The following is a 20,000-nucleotide window of genomic DNA, read 5'->3' on the forward strand; positions in this document are numbered from 1 at the left end:
GCAGTCTGTCTCGGTGTGGAAGCAGCACAGCGGAGGCTCAGTGGAGGCACAGTGGAGAGTGGAGTTTCTCCCAGGACGCTCAAGGCCAGCTAGCCCTGTTGAGCAAATCACTTGGCACACAAAGGAAATACTGTACTTGACAAGATGACAATCCATACAGTCCTCTTCAAATCATACATAACGCCAGAAATGTATTTGTTTCTGTGAAGTTGAGATGAAGGATTGTGTTCATAAAGGCTGGTCTGGGATCAGCATGAGAGACACTCAACACAAACACACATGAAGTGCTTTGGTCACTATGTATGGTGTGCATTTCACCACAGACTCAACTTCAGTAGATTCTGCACACTCACATGCGATGACACCATGTTGTGTCTCTCTGTACCAAGGAGTGTAGTGCCAACTCTTCACTCTCGACCAAAGGAGCATCTGTGTGTTTGAGTACGTCTGTTTTCTGTGTGTTGCTGTACATGTGTGTGTGTGTCATTGCGATCTACGATGTGACTGCGCAGTTCTCCACACTTATGCAGTAGACTGATATGAACCATGTGTGCACACACCACCATGTCTCCATGTGTGTGGTCAAAGTGTGGCCCTCAAAGGGACTGCTGCCAGTGGTGTCCCCTTAAAGGCAGATAGGTATCGCCCATACAGACAGACAGGTGAGTGTTGACCAATCAGAGTGGCTCCTCCCTAGGTTGGGGAGGCGGTGTTACCGGGGTTACCTGCTCGCTTTGGAGGGCTCTCTGGAAGATCCTGAGGAAGGAGGCCAGACTGAAGCGGTACATGTTGTTGATCTTGGACAGGTCCGTGATGACAAAGTACATCTTACTGGCACTCTCGGCCAGCGGTAGATAGGCATCCCGCTCCTGCATATGAGGCAGAGGCAGAGGGAAAAGATGGGAGGGAGAGGGAGAGGGAGAGGGGGGTGGGAGAGAGAGAGAGAGAGAGAGAGAGTCAGGACTGATGTCACACTGCCCCCTTGAGGAGGCTATTAGCACAGTTGATGAGTGAGATATGAACTCTCTCACACATGTACACACACACACACACACACACACACACACACACACACACACACACACACACACACACACACACACACACACACACACACACACACACACAACAAGGTAGAGACAATATACACTCAGACACAGAGTTTAATGAGCAAACATATTCAAACAATGAATCCCAACAAGCGAGGGTGCACTGGCAGTGTAAACAGCCACCGTGGAATCTGAGGAAAATTCAATCAGGAAATGGACAAACTGCTTGTCTGATCTACATGTCTTTGTGTGTGTGTGTGTGTGTGTGTGTGAGGGGCATGCTGATAAGGCCGCTGGCGCTATCTGATGCGGACGTGTGTGTGTGAGATAAGAGGCTGCTATCTCCTCCCTCTCAGTTCCAGCCATCTGACTGCCACGCTTACTTCTATAGGGCTGACCAAAGGCCTCTGAGCCTCCCACATCAACACTCACACACACACACACACAATTATATATAAATAAACACACACACACACAAATATATATAAATAAACACACACACACACACACACACACACACAGACACAGACACAGACACACCACACACACACACACACACACACACACACACACACACACACACACACACACACACACACAGCACTCGCACACACTCAGCACTCGCGCACACACTCAGCACTCACACACACACACACACACACACACACACACACACATACAGCACTCACAAAAAGCAGTCAGAGGAGGTGGACTGTGGTTGATGTCTCATTCAAAACAGACCATCAACAGATCGGAGTGGGGGTTTGTGAGTGAGCGTGAGAAAAATGTGAAATGTGCTGTATGTGTGTGAGTGTGTGCCTTTGTGTGTTGTATGTCTGCCTATGTTTTTTATGTTTAAGTAAGTGTGTGTAACATGTGAGTGTGTGTTTAATGTCAAGTGATATGTAAAGTGAATGTGGAGTGTGTAGCGCCATGAATGAAGGAACCCATGAAAAATCTGTCTGTTCAGAGTTCTGAGAGTCTACCTCTGCAAGCAGTGGTAGCTGGAGAGGGGATGGGAAAGGGGAGGAAGGGGGGCATCATGTATCCATGGCAACTGTCAGTCAACTTCCTTAGAGAGAGTGGTGTGTTTGTTCCTCCTGTCACCTCGAAATAACACCCTAGTGTGTGTGTGTGTATGAGTGTGTGTGTGTGTGTGTGTGTGTGTGTGTGCGCATATGTGTGTGTTTGTGTGTGTGTGTGTGTTTGCATGAGTGCATGAGTGCATGAGTGAGTGTGTGTGTGTGTGTGTGTGTAAGAAGAAAGCAAGTGCTTGCTTTGATAAAAATGCCGCAGGGGCACTGACACATTGTGGGTGTGTGTGTGTGTGTGTGTGTGTTTGGGAGAGAGTGGAAGTGTGTAGTGAGAGACAGCCACCTATTCATCTTTCCCCCAAAAGTATTCATTTCATCAGATACCGGTTCAGTCTTTTGGTTGTCCTTCTACTCTGAGCATTCATTTCTCCCTCCTTATTCTCCATCTCTCTCCTCTACTCCCCTTCAGCCATTCAAAACGCTTCCACATAAACACAGCACCCTGACTCTCTCACACACACACACACACACACACACACACACACACACACACACACACACACACACACACACACACACACACACACACACACACACACACACACACACACACACACACAGGTGCTGTTATCCTGCACATTGTGGCAATATACTGACATGCATCCCCATGAAGCTCATTTGGGAGAGAGAATTTGAATACGATATGAGAGATGATCTGTCCTTGTTTTGCTCTGTAACCATAATCAGTGAGTCACAAGTTAAGAGAGAGAGATACAGAGAGAAACGACAGAAAAGAAAGAAAGGAGGAGCTCAGAAAGGGGAAAGCAAAAGGGATGGAAAGAGACATGAGGAGGACTCATGCTGGCAGGTCCACAGAGACAGCCGGGGTCATGGCAGAGGTCACGCGGAACACACGACCTCCGAGTGACACAGCGGCATGACCTCATGGTTTACAAATAACTCCCCAAACACTAAACACAGCTCCACTGAGAGACTGAGGGTGAGGGAACAGAGACGAGAGGAGATGAAGGAACAGAGAGAAGAGAGAAGATGAGAGAGAGAGAGAGAGAGAGAGAGAGTGAGAGAGAGTGAGAGAGAGAGAGAGAGAGAGAGAGAGACAGTGAAAGACAGAGAGAGAGAGCGTGCTCGGAGAACGTGATTTTTACAAGCTCATATTCAACAGCCGAGCCTTTACATCAGAGTCCAACACATGAACCGAGATAAGTTAACACAGTGACTGATAATGGAAAAAAGGAGCGGAAAAGTCAATGGCGTGAAACAGAGCGAAGTACTTAAAAGAGACTTGGGCAGAACTTTAAAGTTAATCTTAAACACTCTATTACCCATGGGCCTGTGGGGCTTGGAGCGGGAACAGATAGGATGTGACAGAAGTCAAAATTGAAAAGTAAAATCTTTTGGTTTGAAGCAGTGAGTCCCATTTTAAACTCATCTGTCAGTTAAAACCCTAGTCAAGGGAAATTAGGTCCAGTGGTCGTATCAGGGAAATGTACTTTGAGGGAACAGGGTGATGGAGCTCTCAGACTTGGAAGACAAACTGAGCTCCATTCTCTCCCTCTGTTCTCTCCCTCTGTTCTCTCTTTCTACTTCTCTCTTTCTACATAATCAGGCCATTTATTTCCCTTTTCTCTTACTCCTTTCTTCACTGGCTTACCACTCATCATGTCCTCCCTCTAAGCTCTACGTATTCCTCCTCCCTCTTTTCTTCTGTATTTCATTCATTCATTCAGCATTCAAATAAAAGTTCTTCAAGTTGTTTTGATCAATGCGTTTTCACTGGTCAATTCAGTGTCTGTAAGTGTACCAGTCCAATGCACTCATACTAGCATTTTCATTTTCACAGTTCATGCCCCCCCCCCCACACACCACCTGTGTCATACCTGGTCTAGAGAGGCCTGGAGCCGGTGGGATTCACTCAGGGACTCCTGGATTAGGGCACTGCTGGATTTAGTCTGGTTCAGAGACTCAATCAGGACCTTATTCTCCAGAATGTTCCCCTGAGCTGTAGCCAAAGTCTGAAAGAGAGAGAGAGAGCGAGAGAGAGAGAGGGAATGAGGGAATGAGGTAGGGAGGGGGAGAGGGAGAGAAAGAGACAGAAAACTAGTTCACTTGACTAAATTACATTAGCAGTAAGTCTCTGAGCACCAACGCATCCCAAGACCAAGTGGATTCTTAATCAATTGAAATTCATTATTTCAAGCCACTGGGGTTTGGTTTGGAGAATCAAGTCTAAGTGGGGGTGTCTCCTATTATGTCTAGAACCTGTGGCCCTCTCCAATAAGAGCAAGGAGTATTTGCACAGTTGTCAACAGGGCTATACTCCACACCAGCTGAATTCTAATTTACTTCAATAATGTTGATAAATTAGTGCCGTCTTAGGGTGCCTGATGTGGAGCCTACATTCCTATATAAACAATGGCAAAGACATCCTCCATCCTCCACTGGGTTTAGCAATACCTCCAGCAGAGACTCCTCTAGCTGGGCCAGCTGGATCTTCATGTCCTCCTCCTGCTGCAGCAGACGGGTCTTCTGGGTCTCCAACTCGGGCTTCTCCTGCTGGATGGTGAGTGCCAGCAGCTACCGGGAGAGAGGAACAAAGCAGAGGAACCAATGAGAATACAGAAAGGGCATATACAACCAATGAGGATCAGAGCACAGGGTAGTCTATCCAATGAGAACCCGATAGAAGGCAGGAGTAACAAGTTAGAACATAAAGAAAAATCATAAGAAACTAGGAATGGCAAATGTTACCAGTTAAAAACTGGAGAAGGTTTGACTTTATCCTAAAATACCAAATGGCAATTAACTTTAGAAAAACATACTTTAACATACGGTATTACAAAATGGTGCATATTCTCACAGGCACAGACAGAGTGAGGGCTGACTAATATGGAAAATCATAAGTGCTTTTTTTTTTCTTAATTTTGTTTTCTTGTACTTATTTATGTATTTATTAATGTATTCATTGTTGTTTAGTTCGTTTGAGGACAACACAACATTTCAAAAGGCAAGAGACGAACAGGCTTGAACAAACAAGGTCGTTAATGATGGAGAAAAAAATACAAAAACGTCCGACAGCGTAACCGACACAAAATGGAGAGCGGCCTTTTGAAGAACATAAAAAGCCGGGGAAATTGTGTTTTCGGGGCCACTCCGAGAGAGGGAAGTAGGAAAGAACAAACATCAACAAAAGAAAAGGAAATGTTTTCTCATCACAAACATGTTTTCCCCTCATAAACATTCTCTGCTGCAAGTGAATTACGGAGAAGCCGGAGAAGAGGTGGGGAGCTGGAGGCAAAAGGCCCACCCTTTGAATCTGCACTGAAAGCCAGCAATCAAGGAGAGAGAGAGCGCGAGGGAGAGAGAGGGAGGAAGAGCGGTAAGGAGAAAGAGACGAAGAGGATGGGTTGGAAGAGTGAGAGAAGGCATGAGATACAGCCAAGTACAGCTGCAATGGAAAGACTGAAAAAGACAGTGAAAAGAGAGGGAAAAAGAGGGTGATGAGAGGTGAGGTGGATGCCAAGAGAGAGCGAGAGCGACTGAGGGCAAGAAAATGCCAGGAGAGAGGGTGAGGGTGAGGGAGAGAAGGGAGAGATGTGGGCAGGGGAAGGAAGCAGGGGTCTAGCTTCGGTTATGGCCACAGCAATAGCTGTTCTCTCACTGGCTGTTCACACACCCTGCCTTTCACCTCTCTGCTCCTCCGAGGGCACTACAGTTGGCACCTTCGGAGGGGCATGTTTAAAGGGTTTCATCGTTTAAAACTTACTAACCCTGAGTCGCCCAAAGCATCAGTTCAACCCGACTGCAACTATTATTAGACAGGGCACAATGAAGCCCAGCCCACTACCCCACCCGCTGTTTATTTCAAAAAGTGCGGAAATGGTTAAATTAATTTGTGTAATCGAAACATAAACAGCACATAGACATTATCGTGAACCCAACAAGGATATGAAGCTACAAGGCCATTTAGTTGACAAGTTTACCAAAAGCCTTGTGTGTTTGTGAGTGCCTGTGTGTGTGTGTGTGTGTGTGTGTGTGTGTGTGTGTGTGTGTGTGTGCGTGTGCGTGTGCGTCACTGAGGCAGAAAGATTTGTGTGTGTGCCTGCACAACAGAGTGTGTGTGGAGCATGCAAAGTTTACTGCAAGAGTGTGATGCTGTGAGGACTGTGTGATGTGGTACTGCAGTTGTGCCAGAGGCACTGGATCGCCCCCCTATTGATCACCATGTTATCTCACTATAATTGCTGTATTATAGCCTCATACAATAATGAATGTGTTCAAATTATACTGAGTTCCATCAGCAATACTTTTAAATTTCAATAATTTAGCACGCTTTTCCATTTACGGTCGAGTGAGAACACTTTATTTGTAATGAGAACTAAGTTAAGGAAATTATAAATTATAGGGCTTTGGGCTTCTGGCTCAGTTCAGTGTGTGACATCTCTGGCAGCCCATGTCTATCCCACAATGCACTAGTTCCTGGCCTGGGACATGTGATTGGCTGTCTCCTTACCTGCCCACGGAGCCCTGCCCTGGTGGTGGTGAAGTTGACCTCGGTGACGATGGAGGCGGCGTCAGGCGGGATGAACGGGCTGGGGTTGCGGGTTGCCAGGAAGAGACGGAAGTCCTCATTGTAGTCGATGACCTTCTCCCCGATCTGGACCACGTAGCGGGGACCTGTGAGGACACGGGAGGGACAGGGGAAGGAGAGGACAGCCATTACTGAATGCCACCGCGGCCTTCATTTTAACCACCCAGCGTCTGTCACCCCAATTATGAGAGCAGCAGACGGCCAAGCTCCGAAGATGGATGCCATTATTGTTTTGGTTGCCAGGGCGATAAAATGTGGAATTATTTTAATCGAGAGAGGAAAATGAAGATTGAATTGTTCTAACGCTGCAGCGGAGGCACAGCAGGATGGGACAGACAGACAGAGACAGAGAGAGAGAGAGAGAGAGAGAGAGAGAGAGAGAGACAGAGAGACAGAGAGAGAGAGAGAGAGACAGAGAGAGACAGACAGATAGACAGAGAGAGAGAGAGAGACAGAGAGAGATAGAGACAGACAGGGAGAGAGAGAGAGAGAGAGAGACAGAGAGAGAGAGAGACAGACAGAGACAGAGAGAGAGACAGACAGAGACAGAGAGAGAGAGAGACAGAGAGAGAGACAGACAGAAAGAGAGAGAGAGAGAGAGAGAGAGAGACAGACAGAGACAGAGCGAGAGAGAGAGAGATGAGGGCCTGCCCTCTCTGGGGAGCCCTGTCTGTCCACCTCGCTCTCTCCCCCATGACCTGGGCACAGTCATCCAGGAGGCCCATCATGCTCTCTGCTGGAGGAGTGACCTTGGGGAAATGGCACCGCAATATCAAAACACACTACACCGACAGATCAAGCTGCGCACCGAAGCCTTACCTCAGAATCCAATCCCAGAGTTCTTTATCTCTAGCCTCCCTTGATACCAAGATAGAGTTTTTTTTCTCTACAAGCTTACAAAGGTCTTTTCCCAGCAATATTACATATCAAGTCCCTTTTCCACTAAAGAAATCATTTGTTCTCAGTACGCCCTCAGCGCGACAGTCTTGTGAGCCCCCAGAGTGCTGTTATGTAGGGGGGAGACCCTGGGATGATGCACACAGACAGCCACTGAGCCATGCCGTCTTAAGACAGTCCTCAGCTAATACAGCTGGACGGACTACAGAAATACTGCTGTTGTGCCCACTATTTTTTGCAGTGACTGGCTATTACTAATCGTGGGGGGGTATTTGAAGCCTAACAAGAAAAAAGTGCACTACCCTTCTTCCTGTCCCATAGGAGGTAGAACGATGTTTCAGGACCATGGCCAGAGACAAACACAATTGTGTTGCATTAAAGAAAAAAAATCAGGATTTTTTTACCTGCGCCCGATTTGCCCAGACGAATGCCCCATAGGATTGCATTGTATAGCTGTTTTGAGGGTTAGGGTTACAGTGTTATAACTCAATACTGGAACGATCTGGACCCATACTGGGCCGAACATTATTTGAAAAAAGATGGGAAAATAGGGCTCAGGTTAAAGTTTTCCTTTAAAAAGTCATAGAACATTTTGGAAATTCGTATTATTTACAACATTCCTAACTTGTCATATTAATGGGTACTTAATCAAAATCGATCAAATCTAACCTACCCTTTGACTTTTGTCAGCGGACTTTTGTCAGTGGTGCACAATGATATGGTAATCCTGCTATTTGCAACTATGTAGTTAAAAGCAAATGAAAAGCAGATTATTCTGCAGTGGTAAATAAAGATGACCTTCTGTATGTCCACAGAATGTTTGGTCATAACATTAAAGAACAACTTGTGGTCTGCATGTTACCATAGTGGTGAGGCTATGGTTTTCACAACCCAGTGTGAACTCACTCATCTACTTCTACTGAAAGAGCAGAGAGGAACACAGGACAAATTGGTGCGTGTGTATCTGTTAGTGTGTGTGTATCTGTTAGTGTGTGTGTATTGGTTAGTGTGTGTGCGAGAGAGAGAGAGGCATTTGGCCTTATAGTAATGGGAAAAAAACAAAGGAACGAATGCGCTCATCAAAATACTGACACACAAAGCACATCGCACAATGGTTTCGTCAGATGAACACTGTATATTCAAGTAGACGTCAGTATGAATCCTCGGCATCACACCATACCAATCCTCTGACACCTTTTCAGTCGTGTCTGATTTAAAAATCAAAAACAAAAACAAAAGATGATGGCCTTCATCAAATCCTCATAAATCTCAGGTTGCCATGTTCACACACTATTGCCCGTGAAAACACTTGGCATTTCGACTGGGTTGCCAGCTTGGGTGGGCGTCCATCTGCCTGTAGAAAACACACACACGCACACGCACACTAACACGCACACACACACACACACACACACACATACACACACACAGTCTGACTCCTCCCCACACCGCACGTCTGCAATGCAGCACAGCACGGCACTCCCCCTCCCCTCTACTCCTCTCCGCTTCGCTCCTCTCCTTTCCTCTCTCCCCTTTTTCATCCCCTCCCTCATTTTCTCTTTCTGTCACTCAAACCTCTTCCTCAGCTTCTATCTCGCTAATACTGTTTCCATCAGCTGCCTGTCTCTCTCTCTTTCTCTCTCTCTCTTCCTCTCTCTCCATCATTCCAATCTGTCTCTCCCTTTCTTTCCCCTCAATCCATTATCAGCTCTCTTCCCTCGCTTTCCCTTTCTTCTTTCCTCCTCCCCTGATCAAGCACCAACCCATTTCTTGCTCTCCTCTGTCGAATCCTCTTTTCATATCCTCTAGTTTTTATTCTTCAGTCCTATGCACACTAACACACACAGCCTTCCGTCTTCATATTCACAGCCCCATCCTTCTGTCTGTCTTTGTCTTTCTCAAAAGCACTCTCTCTTACACACACACACACACACACACACACACACACACACACACACACACACACACACACACACACACACACACACACACACAATGCACACAAATGCTCATTTCTCCTATCTCATCTTTCTGCTTCTGTCTCTTTCTCTCTCTCTCTCTCTCTCTCCCTCTTGCTCTCCCCTCCCCCTCCTCCTCCTCCTCCTCCTCCTTTCCCGTAAGCTTCAGCGGAGCGAGGAGCATCTGCATCGTCCCCCCGGGAGGCCGGCCGAGCCAGTAAGTGTTTAAATCACCGCCGCCTTTCATAAGAACGAGGCGTGCTGACACACTCCGCATCACACGTGCGCTGACCCCCAGTGAAAACCCAACATGACAAACACACACACTCACTCACACACACACACACACACACACACAATCACCATTAGCATAACTAGAGACACTTTCAAGGACACGCACCCCTTAATCAAAGAGTGTTTATGCCTCATACAAACGTCGTCTTTGAGGGCACAGAGAGGATTTAATTCCAGCGCAAGAGACGACGGGTCACCGTCACCGGAAACGAAGACAAACAGCAGGGCCACGCATGACTACTCCATCCACGGCTAACAGCGGGGGCGATGCAGCCATGCTTCTGTGACAAGTGTGTGAGGAATATGCAATGGGTCGTGTGTGCGTTTGCGTGTGTGTGAGTGGGTGGTGAACGCAGGGACATGATGGTGTGTGATGGTTACCTAGTCTGACGTAGTGGGGGGAAGTAGGGGAAAGTTGAACGCCATACCTCCTGAGGCTACAAACCCACACACTATCATTTAAACATGAAATGGAAAGACGTCAAGAGCCCACGTTTACACACACAAGTTCCTTACATGCACACAAAAAGACACGTAAACACTCACAAGTAGAAAGAAAAAAAAACACACAAACGTCGACCCACACACTTACTCACACGCCCAGGAGAGCCAGCACATCCCAACTCACCCACCAATCACACACACACACACATATTACCGTCAGACATCATTATGTGCACAAGCATATGGATGGAGGCCTAATGCTGCTCTGGAGAAAGAGAGGGATGGTCCTCTGGGTCTGGTGTACAACATGCTGAGCAGGAGAGAGAGGGGGGAACAGGGCGGCCAAACAGGAGGAGGAGGAAATGAACATGCAGCGAGGGAACATCTAACCACACGCACTGCCTGATATGATAGAACATAATAGCAGGCTGGCTGTGCATGTGAGCGAGTGGGGGGTGGGATGGTGGGGAAGTGTAAGCACAATTCCAGGGGAAAAAAAAACCTGATTCAATAGGAGCTCCATCTGGAAAAATCCTCCAGCGTTCTACAGCCTGCCTCTACCTCTTCAATGGCTATGTGAACCAACACGTTCCCGAGCTACACATTCCCACAGCACCTTTCCCTGCACCGAGACCCAGTGAGACAGCATGCATTCATTCTGCGTGTGTGGATGTGTGAGATAGGATGTGTGCATGCTCTGTATGTACATGTTTTTATGTGTGTGTGTGTACTATTCTTCTGTGTGGCGAGGCAGCTTTATCAGTCCTGTTTCAATCACGCACGCACACACGCACGCACGCACGCACGCACGCACGCACGCACGCACGCACGCACGCACGCACGCAAGCGCACGCACACGCACACACACACACACATATACACACACAGCTCTGGGTTCCAGTGAAAATAAGCAGAATTAGTCCATTTCCCCGGATTCCACCTCCTCCTCTTTAACAACAAGAGAGGTGAGCCTCTGGGAAACGCTCCGGTGACGTCACATGTGCATATCTCCCCTTCCGCAGACGGAGAGCAAGCCGGGGAATGAGAGATGAGGGGAGCGAGGGGAGGGGGGGGGGGGCAGAGCAGTGAGACAGAGAGAGGGGAAAACACGGTAAGAAACTGAAAGGCAAGCAGAAATGATGCATGAGGTGGGCGGCTGAATGGCACTGAGAAAGATAAATAAGAATGAATGGAGTGATGATGAGGAACGGGGATTTAATGCGGCTTATTTAAGATGAGTCACGGGGCGTCGGCCGCCAACACCTGCCATCACGGGAAACGAGGCGAGAGTGAACAGCTGATGTCATTCAAAAGCGGAAAGAAAAAGTTTGACAAAACAGGTCAAAAGGTCCTGTGTTATTAAGCGAAGAACAAAAGGGAAGCGTGGCTGGAAAGCTGGATGCTGGATGAGCTGATGCCAAGTAAAAGTAAAACATCAGTAAAGGCAGGGACGTGCACAGGAGTGTGCTAAGGTTGCTTGGGCAACTGCCCGTTTGCCCTCCTCGAGTAAAAGTGCCCCTCCGAGGAAAAAAAAAAAATAATATATATAAAAAGGGTGTGCCCTTTTTTCAGGCCAGAGCAACTGCCCCTCAAAACTCCTGTGCACGTCCCTGAGTAAAGGACAGAAGTTTTGGATCGGTAGGTGGTCAAGTGTTCATGGACTGGGAGGTGATAACGTCATGCCAACAGTGATGGAGGCTTCGCAACAAACTGAACTTTTTAGAGGGTACGATTTTTTTCAGTTATTTTAAGGAAACAGACAGATAAACTGGAGATATGGTGTATGGGCAGATAAGGAGGACGGTTGGAGAGAGGACAATGATAGGACAAATGAGTAAACGGAGGAATACATTTATGGATAGAACCCTGGGTGATGCTAGAAAGATTATAGATGGAAAGACAGACAGACGGATGGATCTGATAGACATGACAACCATAGTATGTCATACTGTAGATCAGATGAGATATCTTTTTAAATGATGGAAATGTAAACGAATGGACAGAAGGTCAGATGTAAGAGTGGATGAATGGCTGAGCAGACAGACAGATGGGTGGATGGCTGACTGATGATGCCTGAGAGAGGATGGGGGGGGGGGGGGGGGGGGCGGGGAGGTGGGGAGGGAGGCGTCTTACCCTGAGCTATGAGGTCGCGCCGCAGGAGAGGGTAGAGCACGGGCTCCACCCCATCCACCTCCTGGATGATCAGGGTCTTCCCGAAGCGCACCGCCAGCTCCAGAGACGTTATGAAGTTAGAGTCCTGACAGAGGAAGAGTGAGAGAGAAAGAGAAATAGAGAGAGAGAGAGAGAGAGAGAGAGAGCGAGAGAGAGAAGGAGAGATGGAGAGAGATGGAGAGAGAGAAAGGGGTGACCACAAGGGAAATAAGCATTAGTGCTTGTGTAGGTGTTGGTGCTGGGCGGTAAGTCCTGTGTGGTGAGAGGTGTGGTGGGTGTTTAGGCGTGTGTTAATTGCATAATGACAGCCTCTCGTGACTGTGTGCTCTGTGATTGTCGGGTGTTTGTGTGCAGCTGCGTGTCTCACTGTGTGCTCTGGGGTAGTGGTTTATTTGTAATGGCACTGGAATGGGAGTATTCAGTCCCTGCCTCTAGTAATGGTTGATGTGAGTCAGTGTGAGTGTGACTGTAGGTGGGCGAATACTCGAGATTTGTAATCACAGGCTAATCATGTGTGTGTTTCTGTGGGTATGTACTGTATGTGTGTGAATGCATTTGTGTGTGTGTGTGCGGGGATGTCTATGATAGGGGCCTATGATGAGAGTATGAAAGGACATTGTAAAGGTGTGTCTGTGTGTGTGTGTGTGTCTGTGTGTCTGTGTTTCTGACTGTGGGATGCGTGGGATATCTACTCTGTCCCTCACCTGCTGGTTGATGACCTCCAGGCGGTGCTGCTTCAGGTGAGTGCGGAGCCACTCAGTGGCGCGGGATGACGGGTCTATGAGGAAGGGGCAGGCACAGCTCTGGGGCACAGAGAGGAGGAGAATAACATCAGACACCTGGACTGACAGGGGTTATAGCTGCTCTAGGCCACTCTATCAGCTATTAGCTCAATAACATGAGACACAGGGACTGACAGGGGTTATAGCTGCTCTAGGCCACTCTATCAGCTATTAGCTCAATAACATGAGACACAGGGACTGACAGGGGTTATAGCTGCTCTAGGCCACTCTATCAGCTATTAGCTCAATAACATGAGACACAGGGACTGACAGGGGTTATAGCTGCTCTAGGCCACTCTATCAGCTATTAGCTCAATAACATGAGACACCGGGACTGACAGGGGTTATAGCTGCTCTAGGCCACTCTATCAGCTATTAGCTCAATAACATGAGACACCGGGACTGACAGGGGTTATAGCTGCTCTAGGCCACTCTATCAGCTATTAGCTCAATAACATGAGACACCGGTACTGACAGGGGTTATAGCTGCTCTAGGCCACTCTATCAGCTATTAGCTCAATAACATGAGACACAGGGACTGACAGGGGTTATAGCTGCTCTAGGCCACTCTATCAGCTATTAGCTCAATAACATGAGACACAGGGACTGACAGGGGTTAAAGCTGCTCTGGCCACCCTATAAGGTATTAGCTCTAGTTTAAATCGAATCAGCAATCAACTTAAATACGAACTTCACTCAAACACATAATATCTAAGACATTCCTGAGCTCCAAGTCAAATGCACAGGAAGAAAGAAAACTCCCAATTCAGATGTATTGAAAGCTGACACCAAAAGCTCTCTCCTAAATGATGAGCATTAAAACTGCAAACATGAACCTGTCAGGAGTCCCTGACTAGTCGACTGAACTCACTTCAACTACGGCCTCCCTCTCCTCCCAGTGGCACAAACCTGTATCAGCCCTCAGTCCAGCAGTTTATCACTTCACCCTAAACCTACAGAGGCTGGAACGAGGATCTCCCCAGGCACAACACACCACCGCTGAAACCTGCTTTATATTTCTATTGGGTCTTGGAAAGTGATGGCTTGCCTTTGAGAAATGCTCAACATGACACAACTAAACTGCCTTTGGCCATATTTCAAATATATACCATACATAAAATCACAAGTGAATGCCAGTTATCACCATTAGTATTTAATCAGTTCAGCAGCTTATAAAATCTATGGTTAATTCAACATATTGCTTCAGCTCGCCTGCTGCCGCACTCCACTTGTTCCGCTGGCGGGAGAGCTTTTTTTGTGGCTTCACCGCCTTCACTCTCCCTAGCTCTCCCTGTGCCGCCAGCTTTTTACTGGCACTCCATAAAAGCGTCTTACAGCACTGTAACTTTCATTATCGCGCGGGCGGCAGTGGTGGCGGGAGAAGATACGATATGAGACGAGACGAGACAAGACGAGGTGAGACGGGACGAGACGTTGTGCCATATTGCACAGATTTGTACTATAAGCCACAGACGATTTGGTGCTGTCAGTTTAAAGCTTCTAACTTTTTGCCTGCTCCCAGACAGAGATGCCAGTACCCACACTTCAGGCAAAGAGCTCATAAAGAATGTATCCACTGTTCTATCCTGAGGTCAATCAAAGACACATTTGAAAAATACACAAGCAATGTCCTTAAAACAATCTTCATTTCAGAGCTGTATAAAAATGTCTTACACTGACTGATCCTGCCTCTCTCCCTGCGACGTACAAGTGAGGCCGATGGAAATCAGCCAGCCATTTCAGGAGACGTGCTCACATAAGAAAAACACTCAACGGTTAAAAGTATGTGGTGTCTTGATGGGCACTTCAGTGGTCATTACCACAGAAATGAGGAGGGCGGTCTGCGACCCACGGGCAGCGCGCAGCAGGAGGCTAAATCGGACAGTGGCGTGGGCACAACGTGGCAGTGGCCATTGCAGCGCTGTAGCCTGGCAGGGAGAGGCGGGCACTTAGTCATTAACTCTTTTCTATGAACACTGGCAGGCCTACCAAGCCATACAGTAATTACGTCACAGGCAGTGCCACCATCATCGCTTAAGCCACTCTCCACTCTGACATTTAGAAAATGATTATTAGAATCATATCCCTCAATTCTCAATGTAGGGTTCCTTTTTTTGTGAGAAGGCTGGAGATTGCCTGGTCTGACGTGTCTCGCAGCGGAGACAGGAAGGAGCTGGGGCGAAACTCAAAGGCTCTCAAACCACACAGCTTCACTCAGTCGTCATGGGAACACAGTGGGACTTATCAACACACAGAAATATAAAGAGCTTCAAGTGACCTTCTTGTATAAGAGTTCTCAGCACTTTCTGTGCAATCACAAAACACGTACACACACACACACACACACACACACACACACACACACACACACACACACACACACACTCAAAAATAGTCTAAAAAGCTAATTGGCAGAAACTCCTAATGTTATTAATTTCTAAATGCAAACACACAAATCACACATCCTATTTCTATGACCACTCTATGGTTCATAAAAAACGTAACCTTTCCATTTAAGTACAGTACATTTGTTTTTGTGTTTTTGTGTTATTTGCATGAATGTGTTGGACCCTGAGGTCATGTAAGGCGAGAGCGGGGTGAAGGTGGGGGGATGGGGTGTGGAGTAGCAGAGGGTGGGGAGAGATGTCTTACCCGTGCTGTCAGCCCATTGATCTTTAATGCAGCAATGAGAGGGGAACACAACCAGAGACAGTGCTGATGGTTAGTGATGGCTCAATCAAATGCATAATGGAGCCTTGCACACACACATGCACAGACACAAACACACGCAGACGCGCACACACACACACACACACGCACGCACGCACACACACACACGCACACACACACACACACACACACACACACAAACACAAACACACACACCTATACACGTGCACAAACGCACACAAACACACACAGACACACAGACACAGACACACACACACACACACACACACACACACACACGCACATTCTAGAGCAGCATATGAGTACAAGTGACCATCCCACCACAGGAAAACATGCCACTCACCAAAGCAGAGTGGACCTCAGGATGTGAGTCACAAACGGATGCAGACACAGGCAATGAAAAGAGGGAATACACACAACAGACAGCAGATGGTGGGGAAGACTCACACTCTAAAGCCAGCACACACACAAGCACCAGAAAGCCCAGAGAGAAGAACACCCAAACAGGAGGGGAGTGGGGTGGGGGGTGGGGAGAGAGAAGTGGAGGGGAATGACAGAGGCTTATGAAGGCCGTGCCAGTGCCCTGTTGGTGAGGGGGGTTGAGGGCACGTGTGCTTGGGCACTGCCACTCTGAAGGTCAGTCAGAGGACAGGCGTGGGCGTGCCAACGCCCTCGCCAGCAGATTGGCACGGCGGACGGAAAAGAGGGGCCGTGTTGTGATGCACACAGGCCTCGCCAGAGTTGCTGTTTACACGAGAGACTCACAGAGGAGGGCCTGGAAAGCCCCGGAAAGCTCCAGCAAGCCACCAACACACAGAAGGAGAGAGGATTTCAAAGGGAGCGGAACACTATGGCATGCAATGAATTCTAACCCAGGGATCAAGAGAAGTGAGTGAGGGAGACGGTGAGAGAGTCTATGTGCCTGAATGACTTTGCCAGCTGTTGCTAGAGAGGGAAAAACAACTATAGCAGTGACGACAGCATGTGAGTGTGTGTGTGAGTGTGTGTGTGTGTGTGTGTGTGTGTGTGTGTGTGTGTGTGTGTGTGTGTGTGTGTGTGTGTGTGTGTGTGTGTGTGTGTGTGTGTGTGTGTGTGTGTGTGTGTGTGTGTGTGTGTGTGTGTGTGTGTGTGTGTGATGGGGAGAGATGAAGACACCTGGAGTATAACAAGGGCATTTTCCATAGACAGGTCATCAGAGGGCAGTCCCTCGCTCTTCCAGATCAGCTGCTCACTCTCAGTGCACAGGAAGTGGCGCAGGTCAAACTCTATAACAACACAGCATACAGCAACCAATCAGCTGAGACACTCCACATCTCACCCCCGACATCACAAAAAAAACATCCATCAAATGACCTAGAACTCTACTACATAACACAAACACAATAAATCAGATGGTGTGTGTGTGTGTGTTTGTGTATGTGCTCAGAGTGTGTGTGTGTGTGAGTGTCTGTGATTATGTGTGTGTGTGTGTGTGTGTGTGTTTGTGTGTGTGATTGTCTGTGATTATGTGTGTGTGTGTGTGAGTGTCTGTGATTATGTGTGTGTGTGTGTGTGTGTGTGTATGTGTGTGTGAATGTGCTCAGTGTGTGTGTGTGTGTGTGTCTGTGATTGTGTGTGTGTGTGTGTGTGTATGTGCTCAGTGTGTGTGTGTGTGTGTGTGTGTGAGTGTCTGTGATTATGTGTGTGTGCGTGTGTGTGAGTTTCTGTGATTGTGTGTGTGTGTGTGTGTGTCTGTGAGTGTTTGCGGGCATTACTCTGCAGTCCTGAGGACTCCATCCAGGCCAGGAGGCTGCCCCTCCTCTGGTCCTCTGGAGCTGCTGACAGGTACGTGATGAAGGCTGCAGCCAGCTGGGCCCGCTTGGGCAGGGTGGCCAACTCCTCAGTGATCTCTGCCACCTATGCATGAAACACACACACACACACACACACACACACACACACACACACACACACACACACACACACACACACAAACACATTAACACATGAAGTAGAATCTGCAGTAGTATTTCCATTGGCCTTTCCCATTTAGACACACACTGAACAAACAATGAGCAATAAGAATAGATATCCCATTAGCGCTTTAGCCTAAATCTATATACATGAGCAACGATTTGGATAAAAGCAGATGCACTCTGACACAACTAAACGCTAGAGAATACATGAATAAATATATGATGAGTAGTGCTCTCTGAAACACACACACACACACACACACACACACACACACACACACACACACACACACACACACACACACACACACTTCAATCCCACTGTTAGGCCACTCACAGCATAAACAAAACATAAATTCACAATTAAACAAACATTCACTCACGCGCTGCCCTATGCATTCTATTTGGGCCACTTATGGCATTCAGCGGATGCTTATCCAACACGAACTGCATGTAACTGCACCATACTGAGCACGGCCAGGGTTAACATAGTCTCACACAGGCACTTAAGGTAAACACAGGAACAAGGGCATTCATACCCACAGGATACAAACAGGAGGAGAAAATCTAACAGAGTGTGACACCATAAGGCCTGCATTGCGTGTGCCTGGCGCCTGCCTTGCGGTACTGCTGCGTCTCAGTTGCGTGTGTGTATTCACACTGCCAACATTTCTACTGCGCTGATGCCACTGCCAGCGCTTTCTTTGTGATTTGAGTTTGCCTTTGATAATGGCTGGCAATACACAATCAGCTTGGCCTCATCCATCGTTGATGAGCCCAAAAGACTAGAAAGTTGACCACTTGCAACCAGAAATCAGCTCTTGATCAGAGCAGGGGCGAGAGAGCGCAACAGATAACAAAACTTTATCTCTAAAATGTAACTTTAGCCTACATTGGGTTTCTATACAGTACACATGTAATCTCCACTTTCCCCTTTCAAAACATGCAATTGCTAAAATGATTAAAAAGTAGAATATGTATATGTCTGTCATGTCTGTGAGTGGTATGATGCCAATATGACTACTGAAACATCTTTTTATTGTCTAGTTTTGTTGAGAAACACTTCCTCCACGCCCAAACTCTACATGACTCCCGTCTGCAGCGGGTGCCTCGAAACGCACCTGAGGCGCGCGTCTCATGCAGGCAGTGTGCATGCTCTAACCGGGCTACCATGGCAGCCCAAATGAAAATCAACAGGTAATGCAGCCGCAACACAGCCGCAACTCAGCGGTAAAACAGTCAGTGTGCATAAGGCCAAACAAACACACACCCTAAATACATAAACACTTTGATTTAAATATAGACTCAATGAAAGTAAATGCACACACACACACACACACACACACACACACATGAAAGCATGAAAGGAGTGTAGTACCAACCCCATACCCCACAACCCTCTCCTATTCACACATACTTACACACTAAGAAAACTGTGTGCGCTGTCTAAATCTTATACTGTGTCTCCTCAACTATATATCCGACACACAGTGCCACAGTCTTCACCTTTCGAGACGTTTTCATTAATTTCCCTGACCCAGAAATGCCCACTTAACATTTGGAGGAGTCCAGGTGTCCCTTGCCGGGCACCACGCTGCCACGCTGGCATTTGCTGAGGCCAACGGCATGACGCCAGCCTAGTGACATCTGTGGCATGTTAAGACAAAACGCCCGCCGTCCGCGGTCAATCTGCCGGCGCCACGGAGGCCAATAGGAGCGCAGCACTCGCTCCGAGCCCCGTGGAGAGATGGCATGGCCCACGCAGCATCGCTAATGCCGCCCCCACAGAGACACACACACACCTGCAATTACCTGCATTTAGCTTCATTTACCGCTCAGAGGGGCTTCGTGGAGGGCACATTAAGAAGAAGTAAGATGGAGTGTGTGTGTGTGTGTGTGTGTGTGTGTGTGTGTGTGTGTGTGTGTGAGTGTGTGTGTGTGTGTGTGTGTGTGTGTGTGTGTGTGTGTGCATGTGCGTGTGCACGTGCACGTGCACTTGCGCTCACAGCGTATTACTACAAATAACATGTCTACCAGGAGTGTGTACATCAAAGCACTGTGGATGGTAGGTCACCTATTCTGAAGGCTAATGGGAGGCCCACTGTTTCAGTACCA

The 20,000-nt window shown here is 47.7% G+C and overlaps 1 protein-coding gene across 1 annotated transcript in view; it reads right to left on the reverse strand.

The window, feature by feature from the left end:
* The window catches only part of dync2h1 (dynein cytoplasmic 2 heavy chain 1), a gene marked incomplete at its 5' end in the record, with an annotated part of 168,631 nt that overhangs the window by 98,312 nt on the left and 50,319 nt on the right, over positions 1 to 20,000 (reverse strand). Inside the window, 9 exon segments of the mRNA XM_080844294.1 lie at positions 726 to 869; positions 3,982 to 4,116; positions 4,559 to 4,678; positions 6,615 to 6,778; positions 12,419 to 12,542; positions 13,162 to 13,260; positions 15,892 to 15,912; positions 17,086 to 17,195; positions 17,685 to 17,826. Of these exon segments, the coding sequence (XP_080700420.1) occupies positions 726 to 869; positions 3,982 to 4,116; positions 4,559 to 4,678; positions 6,615 to 6,778; positions 12,419 to 12,542; positions 13,162 to 13,260; positions 15,892 to 15,912; positions 17,086 to 17,195; positions 17,685 to 17,826 (1,059 nt within the window).

The sequence above is a fragment of the Sprattus sprattus genome (genome assembly GCF_963457725.1).
Source record: "Sprattus sprattus genome assembly, chromosome: 9".
In the NCBI taxonomy this organism is placed as follows: Eukaryota; Metazoa; Chordata; class Actinopteri; order Clupeiformes; family Clupeidae; genus Sprattus; species Sprattus sprattus.